Genomic DNA, 17,647 nt, shown 5'->3' with positions numbered 1-17,647 from the left:
CTACTATGAATCACATCTGTAGTTCTGGATTTTTGCTGATTAATTGGGAATAAGAATTTTGCATATATGTCTGCTTGGGCTAGCTCTGAACTTCCATCTTTAGATCTTAGCCTTCTGAGTATGGATTTGCCTGGCCCATTTCAGTTTTTAATTTTTTAGATGATTTTCCTGATGATGGTTTTTCTATCATGTATTAGTTGAAGAAATTAATGGGTCTTGTAACATTTTCATACATACATACATATAATGTTCTTTCATATTTATCCCCCATTGGCCTTTTTTTTTTTTTTTTTTTTTGGTGCCAGTCCTAGGGTTTAATCTCAAGGTATGGGTGCTATTTCTGAGCTTTTTGCACAAAGCTAGCTCTTTTTTTTTTTTTTAAAGTTTACTGTCAAAGTGATTTATAGAGGAGTTATAGTTATATAAGTAAGGTAATAAATACATTTCTTGTCAAACTTGTTACCCCTTCCCTCATTTTTCTTTTCTTTTCTTTTTTGGTTGTGGGGCTTGAACTCTGGGCCTGAGCGCTGTCCCTCAGCTCCTTCAGCTCAAGGCGAGCGCTCTACCACTTGAGCTACAGCGCCACTTCCGGTTTCTAGTGGTTTATTGGAGATAAGAGTTTCACGGACTTTCCTGCCCGGGCTGGCTTTGAACTGCGATCCTCAGATCTCAGCCTCCTGAGTAGCTAGGATTACAGGTGTGAGCCACCGGCGCCCAGCTCTTCTCTCATTTTTCTAAGGCTAGCTCTTTATCATTTGAGCTACAGCTCCACCCTTTTTTGGGGGGAGGAGGGGTTCCAGTTGTAGGCCCTGAACTCTGGGCCTGGGCACTGTCCCTGAGCTCTTCAGCTCAAGGCTAGCTCTACCACTTGAGTACAGCGCCACTTCCAGCTTTTTTCTTTTTGCTTATGTGGCACTGAAGAATCGAACTCAGGGCCTCATGCATGCAAGGCAAGTGCTCTACCACTGAGCCACCTTCCCAGCTCCCCCTTTTTTTAAAGGTTAATTGGAGATAAGAATCTCAGGGACTTTCCAACCTGGGTTTGCTTTGAACTATGATCCTCAGATCTCAGCCTCCTGAGTAGCTAGGATTATAGGTGTGAGCTGTTAGTACCAGCATATTGCCTTCTTTCATTCCATTTCTCACAGTTAACTTTTATTTTTTTGAAATAGTTTTAGGTAGGCCTGGTGAAAAGTTGGCAAATATAATTCAAATAGTCACTATATCTTGACCCAGCACCCTCTTACATTATCTTAGTAGCTATACAGTCTGTGGCATAGAACATTTTTCAAAACCAAGAATTTAGTTACATTACTAATAACGACAATTTAGAACGTAGTTGAATTGCAAAGATTTTTCACCTAAGGTCTTTTTTCTGTTCCAGGATCCAATTCAGGGTCACTAATGCAGATTCCCATACCATGCTTTTTGAACTTCCAAAACTGTGAGCTTAATAAACTTCTTTTTTTTTTATTGGCTTTAGTTTCAATAAACTTATTTATAAGTACCAGTCAGAGGTATTTTATTACTGCAGTAGGAAATGGATTAATGTAACCATAGTGTTCTTATGTGATTTTTGTGATCTAACCCCTCCCCCCCCATTTTTGGTGATGCTGGGGATTAAACCCAGGGTTTTACACATTCTCACATTTATATCCCTAGCATCTTGTGGAGATTTTTCTTTTTTTCTCTTTCCTTCTTTGTTTACTAATTGGAATTTTTCTGTATGGAAGAGTTATTCTCATTTTATATATTTATTCATTCAGTTAATTATGTTTGTGTAGACTCATGGACTTTTATTATGTAGATTCTAATCTAAGGTTCTGATCTTGTTTTATAATTGTTAGTTTTTTTGCTTGAGTTATTCCAGACATTTCTGAATGTTTATCAAGATGAAGCCAACCTTGTGGCAGCCTAAGGTAGTTGGATAGTGTTCTGTTTTACTTAACCTCTAACAGAATGGTCAATGATCCAGTGCAGACTTTCCTTTTCCATTTTGAATTATAGTTTGCTGCTTAGTGTAATGTCTTTTTTCCTTTTATGATTAGACTAATGGATCTCCAAGTTCAATACACTTAAAACTGGATGCATATTGAAAACATGTAGCATTGCTTATAAAATGAATTTAGATTCCATGAATTAAATAATACTCATATTTTATGTATAATTTAAAACCTACTCATGCTGAATGCATCAATTATTGTTATAGAGTTATTTTATCTTATAAATACTGTTTTTAGGAAAAGAAGAAATATGAAACTCTTCGGACAGAAGAGGCTGATGAAGTCCCCCTTCTACAAGCCAAAGAGCAGGAGATCTCGTCTTCAGCTTGTGAATTCAAAGGAGATCATCTGAAGGTGTTAACTGATTCCCAGATCCATAGTGATGCTGGTGGACAGAATGAAAGTGAAATGTTTGATGTACCACTCACCTCCCTGACGATAGGTGAACAAGAGTCTCTGACATGTAATGCAGATCCCCTTAAAGAAAGGGAAGCAGTAGGAGTCTGTGTTGGGGATGATGTAAGCAAGCTGAAGGTTGATCATGGAGACAATGTTGGAACTAAAGTAGAACCCCTCAAGAACTTGACAAAAGTTGATGAAAACAAATTGGCACAATGTGGACCTTCTGAAAGCACACTGCAATCTGATTCTTTCTTCACACAAAGGGAAATGGAAAATTTACAAAACAGAGAAACTCATAATAGGAAAGAAGACAAACAAGCCGTAGATTGTTCTTTAGAGGTGCTTCAAAATGTTGGCTTGCAGAGTTTTTATGAAGGCAAAGAAGTTTGTCAGCCACCTAGAGTGAAGAAACTGTATCCCCAGTTGCCAACTGAAATTGCTGGAGAAGTACCAGCTTTGGTGGCAGTGAAACCTTTGCTTTATAGTGAACGACTCTACCCAGAACTCCCATCTCAACCAGAACTAGTACCATTTACTAAAGAGCAGCTAAAAATCTTGGAGCCTGGTTCATGGCTGGAGAATGTTGAGTCATATTTAGAAGAATTTGATAGTATGGCTCATCAGGACAGGCATGAATTTTATGAGTTGCTTTTGAACTACTCACGGTGTAGGAAGCAATTATTGCTGGCTGAAGCTGAGCTACTTACTCTGACATCTGACTGCCAAAATGCTAAAAGTCGACTGTGGCACTTTAAGGAGGAACAAATATCTGTGCAGGTATTTTGACTGGTGTTTGTAAAGCCCTCAAGAGTCTGAGGAATTTGCAGTGGAGTTGCTGTTCCAGTGATATTGTCCAGGATAGCAATGTGCTTCTAACACTGATACTGACCCTGGCTTTGCTCAGAGCACGACAGTGTAGAGAATACAAGGTCAAGGTCGGGAATGTAAACTGTGGGAGTGAAGCAGGTCAGATATGACAGAGATAAATCAGTAGTGCATGCTTGGTCTAGAGAGCCCATCCACTTTTAACTTCTAGTTGCTTTTTGCTTTTTTTTTGAGGTTGGAATGAGCCAGTAATACATTTAAGATTTCTCTTTCCAAAAAAAGCCAGAAGTCTGGATTCTTTTTCCTCCAAAAATTTCTTTATTGAGATTAAGTGATTACATAAATTTTACAGTACTGTGGTATAGGTATACTTAGCTAAAGTCACAAACACATTTTAATCTTCACAATGATCATCTTAATCTACAGAGCTTATGAACTCTATGAACTTTAACAATAAAACTTTCTTCCAAATCGGGTGATATGTACATTTCTTTCCTTTTGCTTAGTGTCAGCTATTCCCTCTTTCTCATTCTCTCCCTCCCATCACTGCCCTTGAGTTGCTTAGTTCACTTTCATCAGTGTCCAGCGCAGCTGATGGGTCCCTCTGCTGTATTATTTCATATATTTTCCTCTGATTCTGTGCTCTCCTCCTAGCTTCCCTCATATATACTATATATGAAGTAAAGACTATAGAGTCATCTAAAAACAATATGACAAATTAAGAAGTGGTCCTTTGTTTCCTTGTCTTTGGGAAGTCTGGATTTTTGTGTAAGGTACATACACACATGCACACACACAGTATAAGATAGAAAATTCATCTCATTGCCCATTAGTTTGAGACCTTGTGCATACATAATGTTATGACTATCAACCATGTATAGTAGTTTGAGAATGCCAAGGTTGAGTGGCGATATGGAAACAGGAAAGTCTTTAGATGTGACCATATGGATAAAAGAAGGACTTCCTTTGGTGTAGAACCACAAAGAATAATGAAGGCAGATCCAGAGATATTTTGTGGTACAATAGAGTTGAGGAGATATAACACTGGCCTCAGTGTTAATAAAAAGAAGTAGGATCACCAATACAAATGTGTAAGCAACAAACTTGTTTTCTTGCATTTTCTCCATTTAGTTTTTGTTTCTGGGAGAGATAGCTTCCCTATTTTGAACTTGTAATGTATTCATGATTGGCATTATACTCTTTGGTACATGGTGGTATATTCACCAGTATTATTTTCTATACATTAGTAGTACTCCTCACTATGATTATGAGCGCTTTGCAAATGGTACTAAAACTTCTGTATCTTATACCTGACCTGCTTCCTGATTGCCTCAAACATAAAGAGTAAGCTGGGCGCTGGTGGCTCATGCCTGTAACCCTACCTATGCAGGAGGCTGAGATCTGAGGATTGCGGCTCAAAGCCAGCCCGGACAGGAAAGTCCATGAGACTCTTATCTCCAATAAACCACCAGAAAACCAGAAGTGTCACTGTGGCTCAAGTGGTAGAGCACTCACCTTGAGCTGAAGAGCTCAAGGATAGCGCCAGGCCCAGAGTTCAATTCCCACGACTGACAAAACAAAACAAAACAAAAAACTCATAAAGAGTGATTGTTTACATATTTTACCCTTTTCTTCACTGGTAGGGTATTTGTGCAGATCAAGTGAAAGTTTCTGGCTATCATCGCTATCAGAGAGTAGAGATGAATGAAAATGCATTGGGTGACCTGAAGAAGCTATTTGATGTCAAATCTGAGCACCTCCACCAGACACTGGCTCTTCATTCTTACACTTCTGTGCTTTCGAGGTTACAAGTGGAATCTTACATCTACGCATTGCTTAATAGCTCAGCTGTTCTGAGATCTTTAGCAATTCATCAGCAAGGCCCAGGTGTGTAAATAATAGTCTCCCTCTTTCTTATGTTTTAAAATGGAAACAAGAATTGAGGAGTATGGGCTAGTTGAGTTGGCTGGAAGTTAGTTGATTTAACTATTTGGCATATGATTTTTTATTTTTTGCTTGCCTCAATGACCTTGGGAGCAGTGCTAGGACTTCCTTCCCCGTGGTTGTCATTCTTTGCTTCTCTAGGATGCCTTTCTCTATGTGCTTGTAACTAAGTGGCGTCCACATAAAATTTAATTCTAAAATTACATGTTTTAATACTCTGTTTCTTGTGCTTTATAGTGTTGCTTGACCAGTTTGTTGGTCTGTTTTTTGTTGTTGTGCTGGTCCTGGGACTAGTCCTTAAGGCCTGGGGACTTTCTTTGAGCTTTTTGCTCAGGGCTTAGTGCTCTACCCCTTGAGCTCTGTTTCTGGCTTTTTCGGTAGTTAAGTGGGTGGACTTTCTTGCCCTGGCTGGCTTCAAACTGCAATCCTCAGATCTCAGCCTCTTGAGTAGCTAGGATGACAGGGTGAGCCACCAGAGCCTGGCTAGAAATTTAAATAGTTTTGAAGGGTGGTGCTGGGGATTGAAATAATTCTTTGTACTTACTAAGCAAGTGCATTACTTTTTGTTGTTGTTGTTGTTGTTTTTTGTTGGTCATGGGGCTTGAACTCTAGGCGTGGGTACTGTCTCTGTGCTCTTCAGCTCAAGGCGAGCGCTCTACCACTTGAGCCACAGTGCCACTTCCAAGTGCATTACTATTGAGCTGCAACTTCAGCTCCATAATAAAAAAAAAAATCTTGATAGAATTTTTTGTCTTTGGGTTTTTATTTGAACTAAGTGTTTTAAATATTTTCAGTTGTTTTAAGTGAATACATTAACAGATTTCCCTAAAAGCTCATTTATGTGGGAATCATTTAATCCTTCCTTTAATTTATAGCTTCTAAAGTGACCGAAAGCATTCCCTCTGATTTGTGTCAGCTGAAGGAGTGCATTAGTGTCTTGTTCATGTTCACCAGGAGACTGAATGAAGACACTCAGTTTCAAGATGATATTCTTCTCTGGCTGAAGAAATTGGTAAGAGACAGATAGATATATAGTCTTTCTTCTAATGCCTAAAAATCTCATTTTTTTAAAGTCTTCATCAATTGATAAATTTTCCTTGATCATGATATATGGTAATAAGATTTTTTATTCTACATGATTAAACACAAGGTGCTTTTCTCTCTTACTTCAAAAGATCTCTGGTTTTCAGCTTAGAAGACATCGAAATAAAAGGGGAAAAGCTTTTTTTGGAAAAATTTAAGAACAATGTTATATGTGTTACAGAGGGAGTAGATTATTTATTTATTGGCTTTATTTACCAGTGGGTAAATAGATTCTTAGATTCATCTTAGAGGAGTTCTTTCTTCCTTTTGGTTTTTTGATGCAGGTTATTATTTTGTAGCTCAGACTAGCCCTGAACTTGCTATGTAACTAAGCTAGTAATGAACTTATAAACCTCCTGCCTCTGCCTCTGAGTACTTGGATTGAGCGAGTTTTTATCATGGCTGGCAAAAAAAAAAGTTCACCTGAGAAATTAATTAGGTTGGTTGGTTGGTTTTTGAAATTCTTGGGATAGGATTTGGGTCTTTATACATGCTAGGCAAGTATTCTACCATTGAGCTATATTCATAACCTGTAGAGTTCTTAAATATACAATGATACTTTAAGTATATTTGGATTTTAGAAACTATTACCAACTAAGATAGCATGAAATTACTTGATTTAACATCTGTTCACATGTAGTCAGGAATATTAAAGATTTGTCTTTGTGATGCTTTTGTTACAGTGTTTATTATAGAAACTCACAAGTAGTAAATCTCACCTAATAGTATATCTTATGTCAGGTTACTTTAGAACGATTACAAGTACTTAAATATCAGATAAATGGTCTGTCAAGATTGCTATATAAATTAGTTTTCTTTTTAATTAGTGAAACCATTAATCCTTTATTGTATAGGTATCAGTATTACAAAGAGTTGGCTGTCCTGGAGATCACTTCTTCCTCCTAAATCATATTCTTCGGTGCCCAGCAGGTGTTAGTAAGTGGGCTGTTCCTTTCATCCAGGTAAGATGTATGGTCTTCTGATTCTGGGTGGTAGAGTAGGGGTTTTAGTAGACATTTTTCCTGAACAAACTGCTAAAAAAAAAAAAAAGCTACCTATAAATACTGGACTGCCTGCCTGCCTTCCTTTCTTTCTTTCTTTCTTTTTTGGTTGGTCATGGGGCTTTAACTCTGGGCTTGGGTGCTGTCCCTCAATTCTTCAACTCAAAGCTGGCTCTCTACTATTTGAGCCATAGCACCACTTCTGGTTTTCTGGTGGTTAATTGGAGATAAGAGTCTCATGGAATTTCCTGCCTGGGCTGGCTTTGAACCACGATCCTCAGATCTCAGCCCCTTGAGGAGTAGGATTACAGGCATGAGCCACTGGTGCCTGGCTAAAATTTTTTTAAAATAGATCCAATATATATTTGTAGACAGTATTCTTGATAACGATAGTAAAATTATTTCAGAATTGCAGAAGTTCAGTTATCTGGATTGGTAAGTTCAGTAATAATTCCTTAAAAGTTCTTTGTAGAAATCCTCGTCAGGATGATTTTTTTCCTATAGGACTCTACACACTTCCTAAATTAATGAGCTTATCCTAAAATTGGTACAGATAAAACGGAAGCCACCAGCATACTTGTATAGATCTTATGCCTATGTGGTCGACTCACATGTATTGAGAATTTGACATGTGCTTTATAGTTTATCCTCTTTGCTGCTTGCCTGTGGGCCATTTTATTATTCAGAGTAACTGCTCATGTGGCAGGAGCTAATGAATAGCTCTGATCTCTTATATCTCCTTTACATGAGGTGTTTGTTTTTTGTCAGTCATGGGTCTTGAACTCTGGGCCTGGGTGCTGTCCCTGAGCTCTTCAGCTCAAGGCAAGTGCTCTACCACTTGAGCTACAGTGCCACTTCTGGTTTTCTGGTGGTTAATTGGAGATAAGAGTCTCATGGACATTCCTCCCTGGGCTGGCTTTGAACTGCGATCCTCAGATTTCAGCCTCCTGGATAGCTAAGATTATAAGTGTGAACCACTTGCACCTGGCTTCATGAATATTTCTGATGGCAAGAAGCCTGAATCTTTTTAAAGAGAAGGAAGTTTTTTTGTTTTGTTTTGTTTTTTCAATTTTCTTTCTCTATGAATTAAAGTAGCAGTATTGTCCTTCATCCTATATTGTGTCAGGTGATGGAGTAAACTGCGCAGGTACCTCTGCTGTTTGAGTAATCTGAGGCATTACTTGCAGGTAACCTGAACTGTGTCTCATGCTTATGGATTAGGTGCCAGTTTCAGCTTTGTTCTCTTTTTTTTTAAATTTTTTAAAAAAATTTTTATTTTTTATTGTGACCATACTGTACAGAGGGGTTACAATTACATGGGCAAGATAATGAGTACATTTCTTATCAAGCATTGCAGCCTCCTCCTTAGTTTACCCTTCACATCCCTTCCCAGCCTCCCCCTCTCCCCCCCGCCACCCCCACTCAATCGTCCCCCCCCACACACCAAAGTTGCAAAGTTTGTTTTCGACATGACAACTTGTACTTCTCATTGTTGTAACGGGTCACCGGTTATCCTTAAACGATTTGTTTCTCCCCTTCTCCTCCACAAATTGTACTGACATCAAATATAGTGAAAGCAGGGGTTATACTGTGGGGGAGGGACATACAAAGCAACAAAGAAATAATCTTATAAATGCATTAGACACAAATGCATGAAAGAAAAAAAAACATTTAAATACATATCTAAGGGTTCATTTTCCTAACATCACATTATCTGACCTTTTCTGCTTGACTCATACATATCAGCTTTGTTCTCTTAATAGCAACTTTATTTTTGGATTGCTTGTGAAACATTATGGACACTTGAGTTCGTTTTCTTTTTTTTAATTTTTTATTGTTATAAAGGTGATGTTAAGTGTGTTATAGTTTCATAAGTCTGGTAATGAGTGCATTTCTTTTGAGACAATGTCACCCTGTCCTTCACTCTCTCCCAACTTTTCCCTTCCATTTCCACCCACATGTTGTATATTCATTTTCAACATAGGGTCTAGTGAGTATCATTGCTGCATTTGTTCACCTTTTGTCCCTCCATTTCTGTTCCCCCTTGCCCTCCCAAAGGTAGATAAATGAACAAACAAGATGAAAAGAAAGCAAAAATAACAAAATAAAAAACCTATTGTTCTCATTTGCTGCAGTACATTTCAGTAAATATTATTTTATATGACCAGAGGCATGTAGGCATTGTGCCTTTGTGTTCCTTCCCTAAGCATATCTATTCTTGTCTCACTGTGTGTGAATGCCTAGATGAGTTGGTTTTCTTTTTTTTTCTTTTTTTGTCAGTTGTGGGTCTTGAACTCTGGGCCTGGGCACTGTCCCTCAGCTCTTCAGCTCAAAGCTAGTACTCTACCACTTTGAGCCATAGTGCCACTTCCAGTTTTCTGGTGGTTAATTGGAGATAAGCGTCTCATGGACTTTTCTGCCCTGGCTGGCTTTGAACCGCGGTCCTCAGATCTCAGCCTCCTGAGTAGCTAGAATTACAGGCATGAGCTGCCAGTGGCTGATGATGAGTTGGTTTTCTATGGTATGCTTTATCTTTTCTAATTTCAGATCAGAGTGTTGAATAACCCATCAGGAGTCTTTCATTTTATGCAGTCCCTTGCCCTGTTGATGTCTCCTGTCAAGTAAGTGTGAAAGAACTTTGTGAAATAGAAATGTCAGTGTCTTTTTTGTCAAAGGACTGGCTTCTTTAACTGCCCCAATCTGAAGAACTGCCCAAATCTGAAGAACAGTTGGTAAGAGAAGTATCAGACCTTATGGAATTGTAACCCCTGTGTACAGCTCCTTAACAATAACAATAAATGCAAGAAAAAAATGTGTCAGGCATTCTAGATATTAACGTGGCAGATTTTCTTTTGGCTGATAACTTTGTCACAAAGGAATTCTTTTAGCCATTTAACTTTTTTGAATCCTTTTTAGTGGGTTTGTCACTCTTGTATATGTCATTATGCTTGGTGCCACAGACAAAACAAATGATCTGTTCCTTAGAAGAAGAGATTTAGTACCATGGGAATAGAGGGAAGGGAAGATTTAAGTGCTAAATTGTGAAACTATGGTTCTTGCAATACATTTAGAAAGAGTCAAGTGGAGTAGTCAGAGAGGGTACCACAATGGATAAATTGGCTTTGAAGAGTGGTTTGGATTTTACGGGAAGGAAAGGACTAGAGAGGCCTGCAAGAGAACAGTGTGAACAAAGGCCCAGTGCAGTCTGGAGTGGCTGTGCAGAGGACAGGCGGATCAGCTTGGTTGGGGTGAAGGTGAATGTAGAGATGGTAACAAAGGTAAATAGCTAGAGTGGGTTGGAGGATAGATGGTTTTGAAATTAAGGCTGAGAACCTAGATTTTATATGGTCTGGCTTTTATAGCATTGGAAGATACTTGAGCAGTAAAAGTTATATTTAAGGAAGAATAAGGAGATAGAAAAAGAGTATGAGTTTGGACTTTTGCTTAGTCAGATTGTCACAAATGTCTGGCTTTCTTGGCTCTGGAACCCAAACCACCATCAAGATGGCACATCCTCAGGGTGAAAGCAGGGTCTATGTGTAGGTGACTCTGAGATGTGTTAATACCACATACTTTCAAGTCCTAGAAGGTGTCTGCATCATTGGAGTAATAGTGAATAGAAGAGGGAAACCTGAAGGTCATCTTGTTGGGAAAGGATTCAGTAGCTGCTTAAATAAAGCATGTGGGAAAGGAGTGGTGAATAGTAACTCTAAACTTGAGAGTCTAAGCGACAGAGAAGGTGTTGGCAGTACTCTTAGAAAAGACAGAAAGGAGGGCTGTTCTGTATGGAGGAAAATTTGATATCCCTGATGCATGCAGGTAATTGCATGCAAGTAATACATACCTGTGGACACTTGGAGCTAAGTATTGCAGTTTGTTCAGTTGAAAGGATAGCAGTAGAGCTACAGAGCTCTGGGTCATGGGAGAAAGTTTCTAGTTAAAGACAAGAATGTATACCTTTTCAGAGAGACCTGAGGACTGGGTTGTAGTCTAAGAGAAAAGACTGTCATGGTTAACTTGCTTGTTAGATTCAGTTAATGGCTTGGGAAAGCCTGGCTGGCAGGAGTCTCCCAACTTCCCTCCCTTACTGCTTACACACAGGAGTGATGTGATGATTTGACTCAGATGATTTTTCTTTTATATATACTTTTTGGTTCTAAACAAAGCTCTGCAGCACTCATAGATTGCTCTTTCGTGTTCAGTGAGACATGTTCCCTAAAAGATGTCTCCTCTCCTGGAAGCCTGGTTTGAGGGAAGTCTCCACAGTAGTCCACAATTATGGTTCCAACTGTGCCTGGGAGCTGAACTAGTCTTAACTGCTTTGCTACTTAGTATTACCACGGTTGTGGTCTCTCTACCCAAATTAGTTGAGGTTTTAGTATTCTTGAACTTCAGCCAATTATTTCTTGTTTAGGAATTTAAACTACTGGAAGGTTAGGTTGATTCCTCACTCCTTTTTTATAGTGCATAGGTGATTTACAATGGTACTCATGTAAGGCTTTCTGTGTTTATATGATTCTGCCATCCTTTAGAAATCGGGCAGAGTTTATGTGTCACATGAAGCCCAGTGAGTGGAAGCCATCCTCATCGGGGCCTGCGTCTGGGACTTGGACACTAGTGGATGAGGGAGGAGAAGAGGTAACTCATGATGTCTACATTGTTCATTAATCATTTTTTAACTGTTCTTATGTGCCAGGTATAATTCTAAGCACTTTTCTCATATTATGTCATTTAATTCTTCCACCTGCCTCATGAGATAAGTACTGTATGATCAGATTTTAGAGATGGGGAAACTGAAGTACAGTGGGGTGTAAAAACTTATTTCTAGTATTTTTTTTCCCCTTCTGGTAAATTTCCCACATTTAATCCCTGAGACAGATAACGTATGAGGTCCCTATGCTGGTGCCTAGTCCTTGGTCCTTGGGTTAGTACCTAATAAATGTTGAGTTGAAGAACTTAAGGACTTGGACCTGGTGGTACATACCTCTAATTCTAGCATGTAAGAGGTGAAGTCAGGAGGATCATGGGTTCCAGACCAGCCTCTGGAGTCTTAGCAAGACTGTTTCAAAAAGAAAAAGAACTTTGTAGATTAGAAAATTAGGAGTTTTGTTAAATTAGAAAATGTAGTATTCTGAATTATTCACATTAGTCATTTGTCAGTACTGTGTCTGTGTAAGAGTCATTTGGATAACTTAAAAACCTTGTCTAGGCCTAACACCAACATCCAGATGCTTCAAAACTTGCATGATGATTTTAGTGTTCATCCATTCTAGAACTATTAGTCTTTTTTCCCCCTCCAAATGATTTTAATTGTTATTATAAAGATGATGTACAGAGCAGTTACAGTTATGTAAATCAGGGAATGAGTACATTTCTTTTTGGATTGTGTCACTCTTTCCATCCCTGTAGAACTATTGGTCTTAAGTAGCGTTTCTGAGGCTCTTGTTTGGTAGCTATTTTGGACACAATATTAACTCATTTTACATTTCTATAGTGAAAGCTAGCTTTATAAAGGAAAGAGCTTTAATTAGCACACAATGTTAGGGGGCTGAAAGCCCAAACAGCATGGCACAGGCTCAGGCAAAGGCCCCATGATGTGGACTGCGGGAAGCAGTCCACATGGAACTATATTTCAAAACAGAATGCCAGAAAATTGAATGAGGCCAGACCTATTTTTTCATAGTAGATATTCTTGTGAGATCTACTAAAGGGTCCAAGAGAATTTCCTTAATTTTTTCCAAGGGAAGCACCTCCCCTATTGAAAGTTCCATTCCATTGCCTAATCCCTCTAGCCTGTAGATCAAGCTTCTAACACACGCATCACAGTGGCAAACTACATCTCAACCATAGAAGACATATCAGAGAATCAAAATGAATGGCTTTTACTAAGAAGAGTGGATGTATATTATTTGCAGGAAAATAAACTGGAAACAATCGTGCTGAGCAAGATAAGCCAAGCTCAAAAGCCAAATACCACATTTTCACTTATATGTGGAATCTAGACCTAAACATGATGATGATGATGGGACATAATTGCAGAATGAGGACTGTGCTGGCTGGGCAGTTGAAAGATCCACAGGAGGCGAGACAGGGAAAGGAAAGAACACTTGGGGGTTCTTGAAGAATATTACATAGATGTGTGTGTGTGTGTGTGTGTGTGTGTGTGTAGAATAATGAAACACAGCAAATGATATTTAAAAAAAGTTTGGAGAGGGTAAAGAAATATAGTAGAGGGATGAATTTGTTCAAAATGTGCAATGAAATTCTCTGTACTATTAATATGTGTTAATTAAAAAGTTAAGAAAATGGATTGATGAAATTAAGAATGAATTGCATTACTCCTTGTTGAAGCTGAGACAGTATATTCCATTTTCCAATATATTCTATATTCCATTTTGCATCCTTTTTAATGTAGTATATCTCAGCTTGGTTTCTAAGGTCACTTTAGGGCTTCATATCAAGCAAGGAGACACCAAAGACATTCCCTTACATACATGGGCTTTGTGTGTGATCACTGTTATGTTTGTTCTGCTTCATCAGCACTAGTTGACAGCCAAACTTAAGGCATCTGTAGTAAATGGTAATTACTTCCTCAGAAGTCTGTTGAGCACTGCAGTTGACTTTGATTTTAGAGGAAGAGAATTGTGCCATCTATACATGGTTCTTTAGCTGTCATCAGAGCACTGAGCTGTTAGGTAAGGTCCCTAATCAAAATTATCTTTTTTCCTATCTTCCTTGGGATGGAAATTTAATAAGAGTTGTTTCAGACTTGAAGACTGGCCATTATTCAGATACATATAAAATTATGTTTGCAATTTTAGAAGATTTACTGGCTAAGGAACTGAAGCTAAAAAGTTTTGAGAACTTTTGAGGATTTTATGTCTTTCATTGAATCTTGGGATAATTTAGCAGTAGTAACTAGACCATAGTTGATCGATCCAGTCAGCTGACATGACTTGACACTCTTTTACCTTAGGATGAAGACCCTGAGACCAGTTGGATTCTCCTAAATGAAGATGACTTGGTCATCCTTTTGTCACAGTTTCCATTTCATGAACTCTTTCAGCATCTTCTTGGGTTTAAAGGAAAAGGTAGGTTGATTTCTTTTGTCATAAATCAAGTATAGTAGTGGCAAGCTGTACATAGGAAACATCACATTTGCCTTTTGGGTGGAATCCTGATTTAGATTTTCCTGAACCTTCCTATTCTAGACTTTCTTTTTTTGTGCTGGCCATTTCCTACCTAGTACTTAACTGTGGGAAGGCTAAGTAGCTTCCCATTTCATGTTAATATAAGGGCCAGAGTAATGAGACTGTTAATTACTTACATCCTTGCTTTGTTTTCCATTAATATATTTATACCTGTCGCCTTCACTGTCTTTTCATAGCAATTATAATTTTTTCCTTTTATCTGATTGACTTCTAGGTGATTATTTTCCTGAAACAACAAGACCTCAAGAGATGATGAAAATTTTTGCTTTTGCCAACTCATTAGTGGAACTTCTGGCTGTGGGATTAGAAACCTTTAACAGAGCCCGTTATAGACAGTTTGTAAAGAGGATTGGTTTCATGATCAGGTAACACTGCTATTGGTACATTGATCTGCCTAATTTTATTGTGTTCAGACAGATTCTGGATAAATGGCATGATGGGTGTTTTATACATCAGGTCTTACTGAGTTTTTTTCTTTTATTTAACAAGTGGGAATTTTGTAAATGGTTCCAGTCTAAATATTTTATTGATTCCAAATTTAATCTCATTTATTAGATGGTTGATCTTGCAGTCCTGATCTTCCAACTTCTACTGGGTTACATTTGGGCTGAGACAAGGGTCAAGAACAGCGCAGGCTCTTTCTGCTTCCTTTGTTCTCTCTTCTTGTCACTCTTCTAGTTTTGCCTTCAAATTGCCATTGAGCTGTGGGAAGTTGACAATAACTCCTTAATATCATTCTTTGTTTTTGTTCTCATCCTATGTTTAAAATTTCAGAGATTTAAATCAGTGGTGATTTTTCTTTGAATGGGAAAGCATTATTGAGTATCTAAGTGAAAAGTGAATTAATGGTCTTATTAAGTGTCCTAAATTTTGATATGTACTGCTTTAAAAAAATAATTTTATATCCTCTTTTTGCGTCAAGTGTCTTTACTGGATTATTCTCTATAGCCTCAAAATAAGTTATTATTTCCTAACCTCTTTCCTCAAGTACAGCAGTAGAAACCACAAAAACTCTAAAACTACAAAAATTTCCCCATTACCACATTTGTTTTAAAAAAGTTGATTTTAGTTTTTTACTTTAGATATGTTTCTATAGTTTTATTTATTTTTTTTTAATATATTTTTTAAATTAATTTTTATTTTTTTATTGTGAAAATACTGTACAGAGGGGTTACAATTACATGGGCAAGATAATGAGTACATTTCTTATCAAGCATTGTAGCCTCCTCCTTTGTTTCCCCTTCCCATCCTCTCCCCGCCCCCCTCCCACCCAATCCCCCACTTACCCCCCCCCCCCCCCCACGCACCAAAGTTGTGAAGTTCGTTTTTCGACATAACAACGACTCGTACATCACATTGTTGCAATGGGTCCACCTGTATCCCTATTTAAACGATTTGTTTTTTCCCCTTCCCCTCCACAAATTATACTGACATCAATGTTTCTAAAGGTTTAAAATTCTATTTTTATTACCTTTAAGAAGTTGTATCAGGGCTGGGAAGGTGGCTCAGTGGTAGAGTGCTTGCCTTGCATGCATGAGGTCCTGGGTTCCATTCCTCAGCACCACATAAGCAGATAAAACAGAAGTGGAGCTGTGGCTCAAGTGGTAGAGTGCTAGCCTTGAGCTGAAGAGCTGAGGGACAGCGCCCAGGCTCAGAATTCAGGCCCCATGACTGACAATAAAAATAAAAATCTTTATTAAAAAAGAAGAAGTTGTATGAAAGTGTTGCCATTCAAAATGTTTCTGTAGTTTTTTTTTTTTTTTGCCAGTCTTCAGGCCCTGGGCCCTGCCCCTCAGCTTCTTTTGCTCAAGGCTAGTGCTCTACCACTTGAGCCACAGCGCCACTTCCAGCTTTTTCTGAGTATGTGGCACTGAGGAATTGAACCCAGGGCTTCATGCATGTGAGGCAAGCACTCTACCACTGAGCCACATTCCCAGTCCATTTTATAGTAGTTTTATAAAGCCAGGAAAACTTATTACAGAGGCTGAGGGTCCCTTCTAAGGTTTACAGTAAGTCTTGGTTGAGGGCAAGGAAAGGGAGATTGTGGGAGGAAGGATGGCTGGTAACTTGGAGAATAATTTTTTTTTTTTTTTTTGGTTGGCCGTGGGGCTTGAACTCTGGGCCTGGGCGCTGTCCTTCAGCTCTTCAGCTCAAGGCGAGCGCTCTACCACTTGAGCTACAGTGCCACTTCCGGTTTTCTGGTGGTTTATTGGAGATAGGAGTCTCACGGTCTCTCCTGCCCGGGCTGGCTTTGAACCGCGATCCTCAGATCTCAGCCTCCTGAGTAGCTAGGATTACAGGCGTGAGCCACCAGCGCCTGGCGAGAATAATTTTTTGAAAGCTAAGAGCCTGTCTACTTTTTATTAGCAGAAGTCAACATAGACATTTGCTTTCTTAAGCTTCTTGATTAATAAGGCAATGAATAAAATTTGTCCTTCAGCACATGTATGATGTACAACATGCTTACCATGTGCCAGGACTGGGCTTTTTTATCTTAGTCTAAAGATGTTGTTACTATTTACTCTTTAAATTACTTGGTAAATGCTTAGGTGTATCACTATTATAGTATATTATAATTATTTTACTTTTCTTTGCATCCATCATAGATTTTTCTTATACATTCCAGTTGCAGCATAATTTTCCATATATTTCTTCAAGCACAATTTTGCATATTCCTCATCAGTGAAGTCTCCGCTACTCCCAACTATCCTTCTTACCTCTGTCTACCTTTCCCATCTTCAGACCTCTTTATATTTCCCCCTCTGCTCTTATTTTTCTCATTGTCAGTGATAACTTCATGACAGATTACTTGGTTTTGTTGTCTATTTGCCTTCCACTAAGTATTAGCTTCAGGAGAATAAGTTTTCATTTTCCTCATCACATTACCTTCAGAACCCAGAAGATAATAGTAACTATAGATGGAGTGCATTAATACTTAAAATGTAATATAAACTTGCTGATACTGAATGAGAGTAGTTGGAAAGTGTTATATTGTCTTTGTGTTCAGGATGACCCTTGGTTATGTGAGTGACCACTGGGCACAATTTGTGAGCCATAATAGAGGTTTGGAATTGGTCCTGCAGCCCTACTCCATGGAGAAACTGCAGATTGAATTTGATGAGCTGTTTTTGCGAGCTGTCCTACATGTGCTGAAAGCCAAAAGGTAAGAAATAAGAGG

The 17,647-nt window shown here is 38.5% G+C and overlaps 1 protein-coding gene across 1 annotated transcript in view; it reads left to right on the top strand.

Moving 5' to 3' along the window:
* The window catches only part of Epg5 (ectopic P-granules autophagy protein 5 homolog), a 106,478-nt gene that overhangs the window by 15,311 nt on the left and 73,520 nt on the right, over positions 1 to 17,647 (top strand). The window contains exons 2-10 of the mRNA XM_042675092.1: positions 2,241 to 3,182; positions 4,874 to 5,117; positions 6,050 to 6,186; positions 7,112 to 7,219; positions 9,806 to 9,879; positions 11,791 to 11,896; positions 14,235 to 14,349; positions 14,684 to 14,834; positions 17,477 to 17,632. Coding sequence (XP_042531026.1) covers positions 2,241 to 3,182; positions 4,874 to 5,117; positions 6,050 to 6,186; positions 7,112 to 7,219; positions 9,806 to 9,879; positions 11,791 to 11,896; positions 14,235 to 14,349; positions 14,684 to 14,834; positions 17,477 to 17,632 — 2,033 coding nt within the window. The remainder of the gene's footprint in view (positions 1 to 2,240; positions 3,183 to 4,873; positions 5,118 to 6,049; positions 6,187 to 7,111; positions 7,220 to 9,805; positions 9,880 to 11,790; positions 11,897 to 14,234; positions 14,350 to 14,683; positions 14,835 to 17,476; positions 17,633 to 17,647) is intronic.

Source organism: Dipodomys spectabilis, unplaced genomic scaffold (assembly GCF_019054845.1).
Source record: "Dipodomys spectabilis isolate Male_0828 unplaced genomic scaffold, ASM1905484v1 ptg000024l, whole genome shotgun sequence".
Taxonomy (NCBI): Eukaryota; Metazoa; Chordata; class Mammalia; order Rodentia; family Heteromyidae; genus Dipodomys; species Dipodomys spectabilis.
The sequence above is the reverse complement of the archived record's forward strand: the minus strand, read 5'-3'. Positions and strand labels throughout refer to the sequence as shown.